Source organism: Pleurodeles waltl, chromosome 3_1 (genome assembly GCF_031143425.1).
Source record: "Pleurodeles waltl isolate 20211129_DDA chromosome 3_1, aPleWal1.hap1.20221129, whole genome shotgun sequence".
Classification (NCBI taxonomy): domain Eukaryota; kingdom Metazoa; phylum Chordata; class Amphibia; order Caudata; family Salamandridae; genus Pleurodeles; species Pleurodeles waltl.
Genome location: NC_090440.1, coordinates 1921446502 through 1921466462, shown reverse-complemented (window position 1 = coordinate 1921466462; position 19961 = coordinate 1921446502). Strand labels below are relative to the sequence as shown.

Sequence of the window (19961 nt, the reverse complement as noted above, 5' to 3'; positions counted from 1 at the left end):
AGTTGAAAAGTTGAAGGAGGTGGGGGTGGGTGGGTGGGTTGGTTGGTTTCCTGATGACGTTGGACAGCGATGAAGTAGTGCCAGGAGGGCATTGTGGCATATTGTTTTTCTGACCTCCCCATCCTGTCCCATATTGTCTCCATTCTCGCAGAGCTCCTCTTGTCTCACTTCCTTCTCTGCACTATCACTTCCTTTCCCCCCTCCCTGTGTTGTGTCTTTCTTTCTTTTTCTGTTTTCTCCTGTGCTATTTCCATTGCTCTCGGAATTCTCTGTCTATCTTCCTCGTTCTGAATCTTACTGCCCTTTATCCAGTTTTCCTTCCCATTTCTTTGTTATCCAGGCCCTGCCCCTTCTTCTCTATGCCTTTGTTCATTTCTTATTTACTCTTGTACCCATTATTTCTTCCTCCTATGTATTCCTTTCCATCTTCCCATTGATTGAGCCTCTTTTCTCTCCCTAATTACTCCCATGTATAACTCTCGTTCAAACCCTGTCTTCATCTTATCGTGTAAACTTATTCCTTTCTGTTTCCATCGTCCAGTGTATTTTTTTTACCTTTTCCGGTTTACTACCTTCCCATTTACACTTATCTCTTGCTGTCTCCATCTTGCCAAGAGTTCTTCTACCTCACTTCGCTTCTTTATCTTCTCATGTATCTTGAACTCTTCCCAACTCCAGATTCCCAAGGTGTCTGTGTCATTGAAAAAGGATGCGGTCTTGCTCCCTATTGCATAATAGGTTCCTTAATCCCTGTGTGAGCTTAATTTGGCATTTTCCAAGGACAGTTTGCTGTGCCACGGAATACCCATTAAAGGCATATTTTGATGAATGGCCGTCAGCCAGGTCCTGAAGTGTGCCGATCCAATGTCACATGCTCCCTTTCCCTGATAATTCTCTTCTTTTTCTCACTAGCTAGTTCAGCTTTTCCTCTTCCATCCCATTTCCCACTCTGATCCTCCTCTCTCCCCAAAGAAACCCGTGACCCCTCTGGAATCAAGGAACATCCCACCTGTCCCCCTAGACGTAGGCTTTTGCTCTTGATGGTCTTTATAGCTTAAAATGTATATGTATAATCGCTCTACACGTCGGTTTTGTTCTATCTTGCTCACGTACAGTTTTATTACTGTAGCACCTGCAGCCAATGGCTGATAAGTGTTAATGAAGGTTTATAATATTGATTGCCTGTTTCACCTGACTGCTTTTCTGATCTTGGGCAATTGCGGGATTTAAAATCAAGGATGTTGAATGTTTAAGAAGTCGAGATTATACTAAACTGGAAAAACTTAATAGAAGGGGTTTTTGCTAGAAACCACCTTTCTGGCCCCGGGGACACTAGGTCAGGGCGAGCCTCTTCTCTGCTGCTGCAGCTGGATGGGCAAGAGGCCGGGGCAAACATGAAGTGGGGCTGGGCGCACAAGGACCTACCTGGGAAGTTATATGGACGGGTATACCAAGCACCTACCCTATAAACAGAACTGGCTGCCAGTTCTCCCCAGGGAGAGGCGCCGTTTGATGGTGGAGGGCAAGTTGCAGCCTCTTCTCCTTCGTGAGGTGGGAGGTAGGGAGCGCGCATCTCTCCTGGAGAGTTGGGGCAGGTAGAGACGTGTTACCCCTGAGGGACTGGGTCTGGGGCAGTTACAGCAGTTTTATCACTTTAGCACGTGAGGAAAAATCAGTGGATCATGAGGATGTCTGTAGCAGCAGATGCACAATGCAGTCACCTTATTCTTTTGGGGTATGGCTCTTCTGTTTGCACTTTTGTTCAGCATGTCTACCAAAGTGCTTTCGTGCCTGTTGCTTGAATGTAGGTCATGGATGAGTCTATTCTAAAAAACCTCCAAGAGGAACCCAACAATTTGAACACTGCAGTGCATTCTGGATTGACTAGTTTTAGGGAAATGAAGTGGGGTGACTGCTTTGGACCCTGGGACGGCGTGGGTAGTCCTATTTAACTGTACGGAGTACTTAGCACTTATAGTGACAATGCAGACAGGAGCAAGTTTAAATCTGCCCCGAGATGCTACCATCAAATGATCCGGACCACCAAACTCACAGCTCTGTCGGACCACATTGATGCTAACACCAACAGGAGCAAAGAAATCTTCTCCATTGTCATGGATTTCACCTCACCAACCGCTGCCTCCGACCCTTTCTCCCCCCTCACTGCGACAATCTCTCTCAATTCTTCAGCAGTAAAATCAAAGGCATTTACAGCAACTGCAACCTGCAACTGGATGTGACAGACTTCACCAAATGCCTCCCAATCTGTTCCAGAGAACCAGGGCTAACCACATGGCCCATTATCACCCCAGAAGAAACTGCTGCCATCATGAAGTTCATCCACTTAGGGGCCCTACTGGACCCCTGCACCCACTATGCCTAGTCCAGAGGACCGCAGCCTATTTGCGCCATACTCACACCCATTATAAACAGCCACCTCTTTTGCAGCCTTCCCAGACGCTTGGAAACATGCAACTGTTCTCCCATTGCTGAAGAAACCCTCTGTGAACCCTTCAATGCTTACCAACTACAGACTGATATCCCTGCTACCACTCTTGGCTCTTAGAGGAAATCATCAACATACACATCATTGAACACCTAAACAACCACCAACTCCTTGACAGTTGTCTGGTCTTAGACCCAACCGCAGCATGGAAACTGCCCTCATCACCACCATGCATAACAACCTAGTGACTCCGGACGAAGCAGACATGTCAGTCGTCATCCTCCTGGACCTCTTGGCACTGGTTGACACCTATATGGGCTATACCTGTGAATGACGGACAGCTGGCCTCATGTAGGGATACAGTGTCCGTTGCCCAAAACCATGACGCTGACAGCACCACTGGCCTACAGTGGATACCACCATACAGTACAGTGGCAATGAATGGCTTTAGAAAGGTGAGCGCTGTGTCACATTATTGAAAGTTGATTTATTCCCTGGCTTCCATCTCCTGCTTCAGAATGAGGCAAGTGAGGTAGCCTGAGATAGGCAGCCCAGACGTAAATACATTGCTTAAATTGGAGATAACATTGTAGCTCTAAATAAAGCGGTCTATTTAATATTTTTTCTAGGTAAACGTGTAGGAAGTTAAGAGGGGCGTAGCCCCAGAACACCAATGGAGAAACTGCCCTTGCGGTTTGAGCTACTGGATTTGACACTTGGAGGGAGGGATAGCGAGAAGGGGGGCGGGAGGGAGGGAGAGCGAGTGAGTGAATAAGACACCTGCATAGACTTGTGTGTGCTAAAAGACATATTTTTGTGCATGTGTTACAGAAGTCTGCGTGGATAGATGTGTGGACCATAGACACCTTTGTTGACATGTGAGAGAAACAGCACTTCTTTGAGAGACTTTTGCAGGCTCTCCCGATGTTGGTAGTTTGAAGGCTACTACTTTCCTCCTTCTATGACCTTGTTGGTTCTAATACCTGTAGCCAACCTTGGGCATATATTTGGTGGTTATGCACTCTTTGCTGCAAGTGACACTTAAAGTTCCCACCTTTCCAAGAGGAAAGTACTGGCCATTTGTTGGTGTTTTAAGAGTCTGCAAAGTCCCGGACTCAATAATAAATTGGACTTTAATTTGTAGAGGATTGCAGCATTTTCAGTCAAGTTCCTGTGCGGGTGTCCAATCCAGGTCACTGGGGGCAAAGTTACCAGCTTAAACTTTAGAACAAATTTTTGATATTACTTGGATTTAACTTTTACTGGATATTAGTTTTCCTAAGCAGAAGACGCAATTTCAAAAGGCAGCATCATATTAAATACAGTATCAGTGAGGAGTGAATTTACTTGTTAAGTGCAGCGATTTTTGGCGTTAGCCAGTATATTTATCTTTAGGGGTTTTTAGCCAGCCCACTTCATCCACTGGCCTGTTTTTGTGTCATTCATATTTTTCTTCCACTCACTACAGCATTTAGCAAGGAACAGTGGGTCAGCCAACTTGAGCCATTGGCTAGCTTCACTGTGAGGGATGGCATTCATCTCTTTCACAAGGATTACATCCACACTGTGCTTTTTGAGACCAGGAAATATTTTTGATAGTAGACCATGTTTATCTTTTATGTTGGTGGGGCCCCGTGGATCCTCCAACCATAAAGGTGTACAAAGACCATGGCTAAAAAAAAGAAAACATTGGCCAAGACTGTGCCAGACCTATTGACGTTACCATTGCTTCTTAGAACGACCCTGTTATCAGTTTGTGGCAAAATGTAAACCAGTAACACGTCATTCACTGCGATGCCGGGGCTGCAGTCAAGTCCTCTGTGCCCCCAGGACCTTCTTGGTTTCATATCTGCTATGAAAACTGGATTGGGAAGACGGGGACTTGCTCTAACTATAGCTGCCCTCTTCTGAAGCACACGTTTCAGTGAACCCACTTTTAAGCACGGAGAAATCTGCCCCACTGCGAACATGTTCTCTCTCCGTTATCCTCCATAGCTTCTGAATTTGAAAGACAACTTGATGTCCTCTCAGCACCATGGCTTGTGTTCTTATTCTGTATCTTCACTACCAGTGTATAATGATACAGAACGGGTTCAAATACTGTAGTGAAGAACCTCTTTTTGCATGATCACCCCCCAGATCTTTGGACGTCTATCTCAGTGTTGCCACTCAATTCCTTGCTCGCGCCTTCCTAACTTAAGTAAGTCTGCTCCATCTTGATACCCATTACCCCTGGAGAATTCTTCTGTACGACGTGGTACTTAAGATTATTTGTTTATTTTCTTAATACTTCTTTCTCCTTTGAGCGCAACTCGTTTTAGCTCCTGTGTACCTTTCTGAACTGAAGTTGCCTCACCCTGGCACCCGCATTAGTTATGTTACATTAGTAATGTATTTTCTTAAGTAATTAATTTTTGTCGTTAGTAATAGATGTTCTTTGGCATATGCAGTCCATTTCTTGTGAGTACTAATTTTTTTCACTCACCTCAAAAGTCTGACTTTGTCTTACATTTCTTTGTCTGATTACTCTATTATCTAGATGAAAAACTGAATTGGCTCAAACATTCAAATACTCCGTAAGTAACTATGCTTCTTTTTAGGTCGAGCCTACCAGACAGCGCAAGCTGTTTGTTGCTTTGCACTATCTGGTTGTAAATGGCATATCAAGAAGTTAAAGTGGGTTCAACACTCGCCGATTGCTTACCATTGGTTGGCTTTATTGTCACTGTTATTTGCTTGCTTCTTATTTGATGACATGTCGACCTTCGGTTTGACCCTTCCCTGGAGCATAGCCCCTTTACTTGTCTTCCCTCGTGTGCCTTTCCTTCCGTCTGTGTTAATTTCTCAGGTCTGTGCTTTCCTCGTTATGCGCGTTCTGTTGCGCTCACCTGTGTTCTAACCCCCCAACCCATCCTCCTTGTTGCTCCCTCACTTGTGTGCTTCTTTTAAATCTCCTCCCCCGCTATCCCCACCCTCAACTTTATTGCCTCCTCTCCCCTTGCAGTCATTTATTTATTATTATTTTTATTTTAGCTTTGATTTTAGAGGCCCATGCAGCCATTCTGCTTTACAAATGAAAGAGGCTTTCGCGCTACTTCATTTTCCTACTTCTTAAAATCCGACTATCCACCTCGGATCGGCAAGTAAAAAAAATGAAATAAAAGACGTGTGTGTCTTGATAGCTTGGCACAAGCCCGTGAGTGATGCAAGATGCCAGACGGCATGTGCCGTGACACCATATGTCCTGCAGAGCTCACTAGGCCTTGCCTTCGCCCCTCTGTTATCTCTCGTATCCTGCTGTGCCATGCTGGTCCTCCAGCACCTTGGGCACCGAATGCCTGCCTGTTCTGTGGTGTGTATGGCACAGTCTCGCACCCATTGTCCCATACTAGTACCATGCTGTGGTCGCTGGCTCCACCGCGGCCAGGGCTGTGGTTTCCCGGACTGAAAACCTGCTTTAGCCTCCTTCCTGTACATTATCTGCGCTGACAGTTAAAATAACAAGGGCCCTGCGCTGTGTTGCGCAGCGAGAGTCGCCGCTGAAAGACGGACAGCATCAATCTGAAATCCATAACATCCGGCCACATGGCCGTTCCATGCCGGACGACTCGCTTCCTGCTCTCGCACAGCTTTGACGACAGTTGGTTTATCCTTTCCATGAATGCAGCGTTCTCTGAGAATCAGGACGACTTCCGATGACCCAGGTACCCCATATTCATTTATTAGACAGCTTCGGACTGCGAGGCTCGCAGTTTAAAAGTGTTTAAGAATAGAATGGTATGAGCTGCATTTCCCTCTCACTGCGGAGGCCGCTGAAGTCTGGGCTCCTGGTGAGGAAGCGGCGGCGCTTCACTGCTGCCACGTGGTCAGTGGCTGGCATGGCTCGTCCCTGGGGAGACACACGGCACGTCTTGTGCCAGATGCTCCGTAACTAGTATGGTTCGCCCATGGGGAGAGACACGGCACGCCTGATTGTCCCACATGCACAGTAGCCTGTATGGTTCGGTCCTGGTGAGACACAGGCAGGTCTCAATGTGCCACATGTTCAGTAGCTTTAATGGTTTTCTGCTCGTGAGACACACAGCACGCTTCATTATGCCACATGCACAGTAGCGGGTATGGTTTGCTGCTTGTGAGACACACAGTACGCCTCATTGTGCCCAGTGCTGAGTAGCTGGCAGTGGCTCGACCCTGGTGAGACACAGGGCACACTTCATTGTGCCCCATGCCCGGTGGCTGGATTTTTTCGCTTCTGGTGAGACACATAGCACGCCTTATTGTGCCCCATGCTCAGTAGCTTGTATGGTTCGCTTCTGGGAAGATACATGACACCGTTAATTGTGCCTCATACTCAGTGGCTGGTGTGGCTCGCTTTTGGTGAGAAAACCCTCATTCAACAACATGCTCATTAGCAAGTTTGGCGCACAGTCTTCCTTTGAGTAGAGCCTTGTGCTGAATACAAATCTATTTCTGCTTGTGCCCTAGGTAGGATGCACTCTCCCCTGAGCTACTTTGCTTTTAAACCTGGCATCTACACGGAGGAACCACACCGTAGCCCGAAGGGGAGCACCATCCATCTGCCTTAAAGATCCCTTTTGACATATATACATACCCCTGACCTCAAGAAAAATGAAGAACCATATTATGCAGCAGAAGGGACTAACGTAAGCTGCAAAGGAAACAAGTATTGGCGAAGACAATAGGCCTCGCCTATGTACAGCTCGTGGCTTTCCCAACTTGTTTTAACCATGTTGTACACCAGTGTTGCTGCTATTCAGCGTGGCTAACAGTTAGTGGCATAGAGGAGACTGTCGTGGAGTGGTGTAGAGTGGAGAAGCACAGAGTGGAGTACAGTGTTGTAGAGTGGAGAGGTGTAGAGCTGAGTGGCATAGAGTGGAGTACAGTGTCAGTAAGTTGAGTGGCATAGAGTGGAGTGTTGTAGAATAAAGTGTCATGAGTAGAGGGTCACACAGTGCCGTGGAGTGGCGTAGAGTGTCAGACTGGAATAAAGTGTACTAGAGTGAAGTGTCAGAGTAAAGTGGCGTGGAATGTCGTAGAGTGGAGTGGTGTAGTAGCATAGAGTGTAGTAGGGTGGAGTAGAGTGAAGTTATATGGAGTGCTGTAGAGTGAGGTGTTGTAGAGTGGCATAGAGTGGCCTAGAGTGAAGTGGCATAGAGTAGAGTGGCATGGAGCAGAGTGTCATAGAGGAGAGTGGAGTGGCGTAGAGTGACTTAGAGCAGGGAGGCTTAGAGCAAAGTAACGTAGCTTAGAGGGGAATAGAGTATTGTGGAGTCGAAGGGTTTGTAGTGCACTGCTATTACAGACAACACATTTGCAACTGAAATGACCATTAGATTTGCACAAATGTACAATTTTACTGATAAAAATATAAAGCGCGCAAACAATCATTTATGGCAATGGCATCACCTACCGTATTGTTTTGATCATATTAAAATATGTTTCCACCACACTTCAGAATTACAAAAAAGTTCTTTTTTTAGTGCTTTCCTAATTCTGATATATTCTGAAATATATGCACAGTTCATTTAAAGACATTTAAATCTTGTTGTTTGCTGGAAAACAATAACATTGTACATCCTTCCTCCAGCATAACATTGTGGCATGATTGTCACATAAATCCTCTCACTTTGAAGTCAGAGCCCCTTAGGTTCTTTGAATACACAGCAAATGCTTCTTTACGGAAATCGAGCACTCATGGAAGAGTACAGTAAACAGGCTGTGCTCCACAGGAGGGACAAAGACACACTAGACAGCCTAAAAGAAGCAAAGCAAGCAATTTGAAAGTTAGGAGCTGTGAGATACAAAATTCAAAGCCAGTGGTAAGCAATGGGTGGAATGCATTCCCAGGGGAGCTTTCCGATTGTCCCCAAGAAGTATTAGCAAACCAGACAGCTGCACCGTGTGGTAGGCTTCAAACTAAAAACAAATTACTCTGCAATGAAGTCCATTGATTTAATTATGGCTTTTTCACACACTGATACAAAAGGAATCCCAGTGATATATACAGTACATAGTATTCTTACTACTTGTTTTATTTAAGCTTGTGGGGGGTATCCCTATTACCTTGTGGCATGACCAGAAACTTCTTAAAAAATTATTAAAGGCAGTGCTTTTAGCTATGCATATGTCGTATGTAGCAAAATGTATCTATGTATGCACCCTCACCAGGTTCCTTTTTTAGAGTTTATTTTTTAGTGTTTACGTCTGGCGTTAGCCAAGATGTTTTGATTTTACTAAAATCATATGTCTACTATAATTACTTATAGGTGTTTTCACCCAGACCTCTATCTTTTGGTCTGTTATGTCATTATCATCCCTGCGTCCCCACTACAGCATGGAGCACTGTGAGTGATGGCATTCTACCCTTTAACAAGGAGCACATACACAAATTGTTTTTCTTAAGTGTAAGTGACCATTCTGCAACGTGTGCTTTCTGACCCCAAGAATACATTTTTCTTATAGCCATTCTTTTTTTCTTTCAAAATTAAACAGGGCCGGGCAGCTTCCCAACCACAAAAAATGACAAAACAAGCAAAAAGACTGGCAGCCAACACCAGCCCTGTTGGGTTTGCTAGTTGTTGTATTTTTTAATTGCACTCTGAGACCTGGCTTTTATGTGTCATAAATTGGCAATGAAAAACACATTTTAAAATGCTTGCATAGTAATGTAAAAAATACCAGTCCTGAAAGAGGCACTGAATTTCCTATGGAGGAAGAACAGTCATGAAGTAAGAAAAGAGTGTCGGTCAGCTGCTTCTATACCAAGCAGCATTTCTTCCGGTGAGGTAGGAAGGCATACCCCAAAGGGACCCTCTGCCTTCCAGGTAGTGGTTGCCTTCACTGGCCCTACACAAGTGCTGCATGTAAAACTTGGAAGGTGAAAGCACCAGATTGAAAAACCATCTGTCCCTCAGGTACTAAACTTGTTCCACGAACCCTGCTTCTACGGGCCAAGGAAAGAGAGTAACCTAAGCAGGAGCTGAGGATCCTCTGGGATCTAAGTCCTGAGACTGCCTTGCACTATCTTCTCAAACTCAGCACCTCGTCTGGGCATGGAGGCCTCAAGCTGCTGGTACACTGAATGGTCAAGCCAGTCTCTCCTTCCGAGTACAGTGCTTCAGAAGATTTCATTGAGAGAGCAAATTTCTCAGTTGCTGAAGTTGGTCAAGGACCATCGCCCCCTTCAGAGTTGTGGATTTATTTTGATCTACACACTGCTTTCAGGATGGAATCAGTTGCCTGCTTTACAACATACCTCATACCAGAATGGACCACATAATTCACAATTCATAATTCTAAGAATTTATACTCTGAAGAGTCGAAAAGGTGACCACATTTCACTGGCAATCACACCTCCTGTAGGGTTATCCAACTAATGTGTAACACCCCATGAAATGTAAAATGGAACTGACCGATGAAAACGTTACTTACCTCCGGTAACTATCTTTCTGGTAGATATTTTATCTGCTTGCACATTCCTCACCTGTTCAGTACCTGCACGTGCCAAACTGGATATGGAAACCTTTCCACAGCTCTCTGCTCTGGCCGAGAGTGCTGCACAAGTTCTGCATCAGAAGCAACCCCGTGACGATGACACTGGAGCCATACAGGGCCCACCTTATCGCTCTGATCTCAGTTACATTTTTTCCATGCCATTCGATGCTGAGTCGGAGCGACTCGCCATGGATTTTGATGGACTTTTTTTTACATAAATTTTCTTCAAACTGAACTTTTCAGTGCAGTGAGAGTAAAAATGTCACCACCAAGAAAATCCTACTTTACACCACTTCTAGCTGTAATAGACAAATGTCCATCTCTGAGCCACACAAGGTCTGCCTGTGGTGCTTGTGGTTACAGCACTACGAGAGATCTGCAACAAATGCTGCTGGATGCACCCCAAGGCAGTCAAAAGAAGCTTTAGCCTAAGTTCTCATAGCCACGCTCATGACAAACGTGGGGCTCAATGCCATTCCCGTTCAAGATTGAGATCTCCATCGTAGTCACACTCCTCTCCCTTGACAGTCATGCCGGTCCAAATTGAGAAGTACATCACCTAAACGACTCCAGTGGAGTCCTCTTCGGAGCTTGTGGACATGGCTCTACCCAAAGAGCTAGCTCTTGCAAAACTGCCCTCCCGATGCCTGCCACAGGGCCAGGTCCTAGCCCTTTGGCATCTATTCTGTTCACAGGTCTATCTCCAATACTTTCATACTCCAAATTCCTAGCACAGGGGATTGATCAGGCTCAATTCCTTATTGCCATGGTGGCACTTTTGAGACGTGCTGTGGTTCCCTCTGTTGCATCTTCTGACAACATGGATCCATTTGATGTTCAGTACGGGTTCCCTCCAGCGGGGATTCAATTGGTGGAGTACAATCGTTTGGCTCCCTTATTGGCATGCTTCCGAAGCTTTATGCTGCTTTCAGGGTCTTCTCTGCACCACTTATGACACCTCCTTTGTTGCTTACAACAATGCCAGATTCTGTACCAGTCTATTCACAAGATCTCCAGAAGACAAAGGCTATACTGCATAGTTCTAAAAGAGAGACTTGAAGACTGATAATTGAGGCCAGGCATAGATAATTATCTCAACCTGAGTATGTGGCATCGTCTGCACTACTGGCAGACTATGCAGGAATTGTTTGGGTCTAAACCTTTTTAGATGCTATACTGTTGAAAGGGGGTATGCCCTACCCTTTGAACAGACTGCTTTCCACACCCTCACCGCCACCCCTCACAGTTCCTTCTGTCAGAGGAACATCGTCGTATCTTGCAGAAGGAGATGGCAGCCCTGCTGCAGAAATGAGCTGTGATGTTGATCCCAGAGCAGGAAATTAGTCAGGGATGTGCTTCTCTTGGTAGTTCCTGATTGCCACAAAGAACGGGTCTTCATCCTATCATAGCCCTCCGACTCTTGATTTTTTTTACATGTGTGAGGAAAAGTTCAATATGCTGCCCCTGGCTTGGGTTCTTCTAGTGCAGGAAGTGGAAGATTGGATGTTGTCCCTTGACTTGAAGAACTCATCTTTTCATACACTGATCCTGCAGTTGCACAGGAGGTGCCTGAGCTTCATGGTAGGGTCTCCTCACTACTACTTCGTGATCATTCCACTTGGTCTAATATTGACACCTTGGGTCTTCACAAAGGTCTTGGTGGTGGCTGCAGCCCATCTCAGTAGATTGGGGATTTCCGTAAGACTGTACCTGGACGAGTAGCTACTCAAATCCAGTTGAACACAGATGACATCTGAGCACCTGGCATCTGCAGGCCAACAGCCTTCCTGCTGTTGGCTTTGGGTTTTTCCATCAACATGCCCAAGTCTTACCGAGAGCCCTCTCAGCGCCTTATTTTCATAAGGACAGTACTTGATATGACATTGCGCCATGCCTCTCCTCCTCCCCAGAGGATCCAGATTTTTCGGGATACGATTCTGATATTTTGATGGGATTGGGGAGGCGGTTGAGTTCCTATCCTGATGGTTCTTCGCCTGCTAGATCTGTTTGCTTCCTGCATTCTTCTAGTCATTAACGTAAGCTGACACACGAGGGCTTTCTAATGGTGCCTTTGCAGGCAGCAGTTTCAGCATGGGAGATATCTAGCAGACACCATCATGATCTCTTGGGACACTGCGATTTATCTGTTGTGGTTGTTGGGGAGAATCACCTGCCTCAAGGTATTTCGTTTTATCCTCCACCAGCCACATTTACAGTTGTGACAGATGCTTCCTCCCTCGTGTGGGCAAATCATCTGGAGGAAATGGAGATGGGGGGGCTCTGGTCTCCAGAAGAACAGGTTCTGCACAGCCTAGTTGAACTGAGTGCCATACGGTTGTTGCTCAAGTCTTTCTTTCCCTCTCTTCTCGGTCAGCTCAACCAGATTGTGAGGGACACTATGACAGCAATGTGGTATAGCAATATGTAGGAAGAAGTAGGTACTAACCTTCTCCTTTGAGAAATGCGGAGCCGCTGGGCATGGGTGCAACAGCATGGGATTTGGCTAATTAACAATCATCTAGCCAGCCCTGTGAACACCAGATCCAACAGCCTTATTTGGCATTTTCCTACTCACCACAAGCGGTGTCTTTTTCCGAAAGTGGAACAAATCATTTTTGTCCTGTGTGGCACTCCTTAGGTGTGGACCTCTTTGCCTCTCACAACAGCACCCATTCTTTGAAGTTCTGCACAGTTTACATTGCAAGTTGTTTTTGGGATGCATTTTCATTGAGTTTCTCCACTACATTACGTGTTTCCTTCCATGCCCTTGATTCCTTGGATTCTGAGGAAGACTTGCCAGGACCTTGCAAAGTTATTTTCATCACCTTTGACCAGCTGAGAAGAGTGGGGTGTATGCACACCTCTTGCACCTCTCCTTGTTTCCACTCACTCAGTCTCGTCTCAGGGGTGACCTCTTCTCCCTTTTAGAGGGGCAGGTATTGCACCCTAACCTCCAGAGCCGATGCTTTCATGTCTGGAGATTGTGTGGGGACATCTGAGCTCTTTCCAGCTGTCACCGGACATGGTTGATGGGATCTTATCTGCAGATCGTCCCCTTACCAAACTGTCTATTCCAGAAGGTGGAGTAGATTTGCCACTTCATGTACGGAGCATGATGTTAAAACCCTTGAAGGCTCCTCTTTCTGAAGTCCTTCATTTTATTCCTTCTCTGGCCTAGGTAACCTTGATTAAAAAAAACAGCCAGGAATTACCTGGGAAACCATTATACTACAATATCATGGGGGTGGACTGGCAGTACCAGGTCCAGTCCAGGTGTTTATGCCTCCCAGGCACAATTTGCTCAGCATTAGTATTACTTTATAACACTGCTGCCACATGTGGAGAGGGAGAAGGAGAAAGTGGCACCCCTCCCTCTGAATGTGATCCTTGCACATCAATTCCCAAAACATAGACAAAATATAAATGCAGTAGCCTGCACGGCCTGGGCTTTGAACATCCTATCAAAGACAGTGGGGTCTCATAGTACTCGTCAGATGACCTACACATACCCCCCACCAAATCACAACAGCAGCTGTCAGAATTAGGCATTTGTGTTCACGTGATCTATACCCTAACAGGGAATTCTTGACACTGCAACAATGATCTATGGATGTGATAGATACATACATTTTGAACCTTTATTTCTCAAAAACTACTGAGCAGATTTACACCACATCACAAGAAGCACAGTTTGTTGACCAAAGTCTTACTTGGTCCAGCATGCTTTCTGAACCAAGATCTAGCTTTCTACCAAACTTTGTGTAATTCCGTTCAGCCATTTTTGCAGTATCTCTGTTCAATATTTCCTATGGAAATAGCAAGGGGAACATTTGTTTTGGAGGATCCCCCTTTTTTTCTCGACTTCTGCTTGACGGATCACCCCTAAATGTTCCAGGGAAGAGGTGAGGTGCATGAGATTTTTTTGGGGCATTTTTGTGAAGATTCGTTAATTGGTACCAAAGTTCTTAGCAAAACAAAAAAATACATTTCCTAGAAACGTGGTCATAAGGTTGGAGAATTGGAGGGGTAACAGGGGTCACTTATCTATACGCATTTGCGGGTACATTATAAAACCTAGTATTTGTGTTTATATTTCATCAGGTATTTTAATGTACACCACAATTGCTCATAGTTTATTGACCCCTTTTTTTAATGAACTTGTAAAAGCTCAATAAATTTTCGCATGAACAAATCTACACATGCATATTTGCTCACGCTAAAATAGAGCTCACAAATATTTTCTAGCAGTAAAATTTCCTTTTCTACTTCTGTGAGTTTATGAAAGCCACGAATGCAAAGACATATACCATGGGTGCCCTTTCATGACTTTCTTTAAGAATTGGGCCCCCAGTTAGGTGTGGCATTAACCAAGACATTTTATTTTTATTAAAATTCTATTTCTCTCTCTATACATTTATTGGCTGGCTTTACTGTGAGTGACAGCATTCTACTCTTCTACAAGGAGCATGTTGGCGCACAAACTAGTTTTGTTCAGTGCCAGGAAATACTGTGACAATGTGTGCTTTTTGAGACCAAAAAACTGTATTTGCTTTTTGCCAATGTTTGTTACAATTGTGAGGGCCTGGCAGGTCCCACAACAATAAAGTGTTACAGAAAGCATGTCAAAACAAGACACGCAGTGACAAAACCGAAAGACTGACAACCCATGTTGGAATGGTTGGCTTCGCCAGCACTCGTTTATTTTTATGTTTCCCATATTATTGCTGAAAATGATGAAACTGATTTTCCATTATGAATATTTTTTGGAAATACTAGCATGCATCAGCACATTTTACTAAATGATGCTTCAAAACAGTAGTACCTAGTTCTCTAAACCTCTTCACTTTCCATTTCTCATTCTACCTACTTCTTCCATCATTTTCTATTCTTCCACTCCACAGCACTCACTTTTTCAGCCTCATCTCCACTTTATCACCTCTCTCACTGTTGTACCCGTCAGTCCCACGGTGCCAGGCAGAATGGCATGGTTTTGATAAAGTAATTGAAATATGTATTCTATTCTCACAGTTAGATGGCTCTAGTTTTGATACTAACAAGTTGTCCGCCCATGCCAGAGGTCAGCCGTACCTCTTGCCAGTCTGATCTCCACCTTGCTATACTTGACCCTGGAGCATGCAGTCCTCCTTCTCTTGGTCCTATGAAGCCTGTAGAGGCACACATCTTACCCAAAGCACCAAGCCTGATGGGCTATATAACCATGAAGGCACTCGTCTCCGTTACCTACAGTATGATAACTTTAATCACAGCCTGATTTCAAAAGGATCACCATTGAGACACAGGACTCAGAATCCACTCTCTTTCAGTCCATAGCTTCTTAGTTGAGGATTTCCGTAGTTTTCATACTGAGAAATAGGTGATAGAACAGTCCATCTTGCTTACTGTTTGCAGCCCTTAAATACTAGAAGCTTGTTTTGTCCAAATGTACATGGTCTGTAACACTCTCATATTTTAGATTCTGTTATAGCTAGATCTTCTTGCTGGAACTCTGTAGACTTCCCATGTTGCACAGGCTGTGATGTAGAAACATCTACTTGCAGGAGGTCTGTAAAACTCATCTACAGGCTGTGGTACAGAAGTGTCTTCTTGGTAGAAGTCTTTACATCTTTTACTAGAAACAGTGGTTACAAAGGTCTTGTCACAGACAGAGAAGTCTTAAGGCATGGTCGAAATCAGCTGTTTCCCAGGCCTCCCAGCTTCCCATCATACATTGATTTGGGGTAGTGAAAAGTCTCTCTCTTTCTCTAGCTCACCCTCTGTCTAATTATCTCCGACTATCTCTCTACCTAGCCACACCACACCACAAGGTAGGGGAAGAGTATTAAGGAGAAACGTTTTTCCCACAATGTCATGGAGGAAATCAATGGATCAAGGCTTTGATGTTCCCTTTTTCAGTGAGAATGCCAGTTTTGAAGAGAGGTGCATTGATGATTGGTGATTTATGTTTATCTGACAATTAGAGCTAAAATTTGCAAGTGCTGTATACATATGTCTTATTTTATTATCATGAACTAGTCTACTAAAATCCACCAAGTCATTGTTTTTAACAACAGTAGGAGCAATAGGGTGGTTAGCCATTCTATGTCAAATGTAGCAATATAACATAAATCTATAAACAAGTGAAAAAATGAATGTTCCTGGGCAAAGCTTGCTCAAGCCTTCTGTTGGTATTGTTTTTCATGTGGATGCTGTGTAGCTTGAGCTTTCAGCTGTTTTTGTGTTCCCCTTTTTCGAAACTTTAATGTCAATACTGTGGAGAGTTTGGTGATCGCTGGTGTTGGGGACTGCAGATCCCAGGAGGCAGTGCAAGCCCAGCTAAGAAGAGCAGAGCCATCACCCTACATGCACTATAAAGCACTGCCCGCGGTCCTGCTGTGGGGGAGAGTTTGGTCATCACTGGTGGTGGGGACTCCAGGCCCTAGGAGGCAGTGCAAGCCCAGCTGAGAGGGGTGGAGCCAACACGATACATGTGCTATTAAGCAATGCCTGCAGTCTCGCTCCGCAGGAGAGTTTAGTCATTGCTGGTGGTGGGAGGCTCTAGGTCCCTGGAGGCAGTGCAGGAGGGTAGAGCCAGCATGGTACCTGGGCAACACCCGGGCCAAGGGCAGACCCATCTTTGCCTGTCATTGCCCAGTAAAGGCCGAGCCACCCCCCTAAGATTGATATGGTTTAACTTCTTGTTTTGTCTTATTTTCTTGACTCATTTTTTGTATGCTCCTTGCCCACTTTTATTCTTGGTTGTGGTGGCCCTGGTTCTCCAGTTATGGGAAAGCAATAAAAAGAAAGAAATAGTTGCCTGCTGCTGGGTCTAAGTGTGTGTAGTCATCCAGCCACCCCTGTTCAATGGGATTCTGCTGTATGTTGTACAGGTGACCTTGTTGATATTGAAGGGGTATTTTCTGATGGTTACAACTACCTGTGGATTCCTCACCTAATGAATTCTCCCATGGCGCCAGCATTCAACGGAAATCTTCTTCCTAGTCTCTGCACGTCGACGAGGACGTCACTCTAGCCCACGCAACGCCGTCTGACGTCATACAGGCAATAAGAGGTCCTCGCCGACGTGCCGACGTCAGTTCCCTTTTTTCCGTGCATTCGAAACGGTTATCTTCGAGGGAGCAGCTGTTACTTTTGTGGTTACAGTGTATTTTTGCTGCGTAGTCTTTCGCTGTGGTAATAATGTCGCAGAGAAAGTCTGGATTCAAGCCTTGTCGTGAGTGTGGAGGCAAGATGTCAGTGACGGATCCTCATTCCGACTGCCTTTGGTGTTTGAGCTCCGACCACGACGTCTCGACTTGTGATTCATGCCAGCACATGAATCCAAAGGCCCTCAAGGAACGTGAGGCAAAGCTGTTTATGGCGAAATCGAAAAAAGAGAAGCATCACAAGAAGTCTTCTTCGCCAAGACATCGGCGTCATCGAGACTCCCGGCGCCGTAGAGAATCTCGAGCAAGGAGACTCGTTCCAGGTCTTCGGATCGGCGCCGAAGGACATGGGAGATCAGTCCCACGGTTACGCCTCATCCTTCGACGCCGTTGCCCTCTCCGGCGTCTCCGACTTCACCTGGACAGGCGTCGGTGATTGAGGTATTGGAGCCTCAGGTGTTATCTCCGGCGTCGCAGACGTCGAGGCCGGCGTCGGAGTCGCCTCCGAGACAGGCACCCCAGTATCCGGCTTTTCCCACCCCTGGAGCCGATAGTTCCTCATTCTTGAATGCGATGTATGCCATCTTCCAACAGATGGCTCCAGGGGGTGCTCCGGCTGGGCCTTTGGCCTTTTCATTGGGTGATCCTGCGCCTCTTCGGCCGGCACCCTTTATGCCCTTTCTCCCTTTTGGGAACGTGGGCTCGGCGCCGGTGTCGGCGCCGGTGGCCGCTCCGGTGGCTTCAGAGGGATTGGCCCCGGGGATTTCCATCCCGTCGACGTCGGGATTTCGGCCTGTGACTCCGTGGGTCCATCTGCTTCGACTGCTCTTTCGTCGGCGCCGAAGTTACCTGTGGCGCCGGACGCGGCGTCAGTGGCTTCTGAAGATCGGCGCCGATCTTCGACTTCGGCGGAGGCATTGTCGACTCCGCGTATTGAGCAGCGGCTTCATTCGAGGAGACGTGCTCTCCGTGTATTAGAAGAGCAGGAGTACCAACGAGCCCTGGAAGAAGGAGAGCTAGAGGACTCGGGTGATGGGCTGCGTGGTCTGGAGTCGGCCAGTGGGCTGGACACTTCCCCTGAGTGGGATCTTTCGTCCCCAGGAAAATATACTGAGGAGGCTGCTTCCTTTCACGCAGTAGTACGGAAGGCAGCTAGTTTTTTGGACCTGCCTTTGCCGGTGATGGAGGCAAAACAAAACCTTCTAACAGAGGTGCTACATCCGGCCTCAGCTGCGGCAGAGCCTCTTTTGCCATTTAATGACGCTCTGCTGGATCCGGTGTTAGAGGTGTGGAAGAGGCCGGCATCTTCCCCAGCAGTTCACAGGGCCGTGGCCAGGAGGTATCGGGCGGCTCCAACTGAACCTGGTTTTCTGTCTAGGCACCCTACGCCGGAGAGCTTGGTGGTGCAGGCCTCCTGTTCATCCAAGTCAGCGCCTGGTTCTTTCCCGACGGTGCCTGGGGACAGAGATTCAAAGAAACTGGAGGCGCAGTCCAAGAAGATTTTTTCGTCCTGCAGTCTGGCGTTGAAGGCCACCAACGCAACCTGTATCCTGGGGAGCTATATTCATGCTCTGATGGATGACATTTCCTCATCATTTACAGAGCTTCCCCAGGGTCTTTTGGACGTTGTTTCAAATGCCCAGGCTGCTGCGACCCAGATTATCCAGACTGGACTGGATACGACCGACTCGGTGGCCAGAGCAATGGGCACAACTGTGGTGGCAAGGAGGCAGGCCTGGCTCCGTAACTCGGGCTTTTCTGCGGATGTACAGTCCACATTGTTGGATCTCCCGTTTGATGGGGACAAACTGTTTGGAGCCAAGGCTGATTCGGCCTTGGAACGTTTTAAGGAGAGCAGGGCCACGGCTAAGTCGTTAGGGCTCCAAGCTCCTTCTTCCACGGCCTCTTCCAGATTTTTCAGGAGGTTTCGTGGATTTGGGCGTGGCTATTCCTCCTCTTCCTTTCGGGGAAGATATCAGCAGCCTGCCTCTTCCCATCCCTATAGATCTTTTAGAGGGAGAGGTAGGGTCCGCACCAGAGGAGCCTCTCAGCAGCACTCTGCCTCTTCCTCATCCTCTGGCGGGGTGCAGCAGGGGAAGCAGCCTTAGGCTTCCACCATTCCCCACTCACTCCTCTCCTGTAGGGGGAAGATTACAGCATTTTCTCGCCAAATGGAAGACTGTTACAACGGACACTTGGGTTCTCAGTATTGTGGTAAAAGGCTACACCCTTCCCTTTCGGGAGTTCCCGCCCCTCATCCCACCCCGCCCTTCTTATTGTTCAGAAGAACACCTCCTGTTGCTAGAACAGGAGGTACAAGCCCTCCTTTCAAAGGGCGCGGTGGAGTTGGTCCCAGAGCAGGAAAGGGGTCGAGGATGTTACTCAAGGTATTTCCTAATTCCCAAGAAGGATGGTCGTTTGAGACCAATCCTGGACCTGAGGATCTTGAATTTGTTCCTCAAGCAGGAAAAGTTCAAGATGCTGACCCTAGCACAGGTGCTTTTGGCGTTGAACAAGGAAGACTGGATGGTGTCTGTCGACTTGCAGGATGCTTACTTTCATATCCCGATACTCAAGTCACACAGGAAGTATCTCCGGTTTGTGGTGGGATCGCAGCACTATCAGTTTGCGGTCCTTCCGTTTGGTCTTACTTCAGCACCTCGAGTCTTCACGAAGGTGATGTCGGTGGTTGCGGCAGAACTCAGAAGGAAGGGGATAGCAGTATTCCCTTACTTGGACGACTGGTTGATCAAAGCCAAGTCCCCGGAGCTTGTGTCGCATCATCTGCAGTCAACAACCCAGTTGTTGTTCGACCTGGGTTTTTCGGTGAACGAGCC

The 19961-nt window shown here is 46.5% G+C and overlaps 1 protein-coding gene across 3 annotated transcripts in view; it reads left to right on the top strand.

Moving 5' to 3' along the window:
- Nucleotides 1-19961, top strand: part of SMG6 (SMG6 nonsense mediated mRNA decay factor) — an 890340-nt gene that overhangs the window by 401206 nt on the left and 469173 nt on the right. Inside the window, exon 1 of one of the 3 annotated variants that reach the window (XM_069226153.1) lies at nt 6069-6150. The exons of the other annotated variants lie outside the window; for them this stretch is intronic. Coding sequence (XP_069082254.1) covers nt 6108-6150 — 43 coding nt within the window. The 5' untranslated portion in view covers nt 6069-6107. Of the gene's footprint in view, nt 1-6068; nt 6151-19961 lie in introns of those variants that run through there. 3 annotated transcript variants of the gene reach the window in all.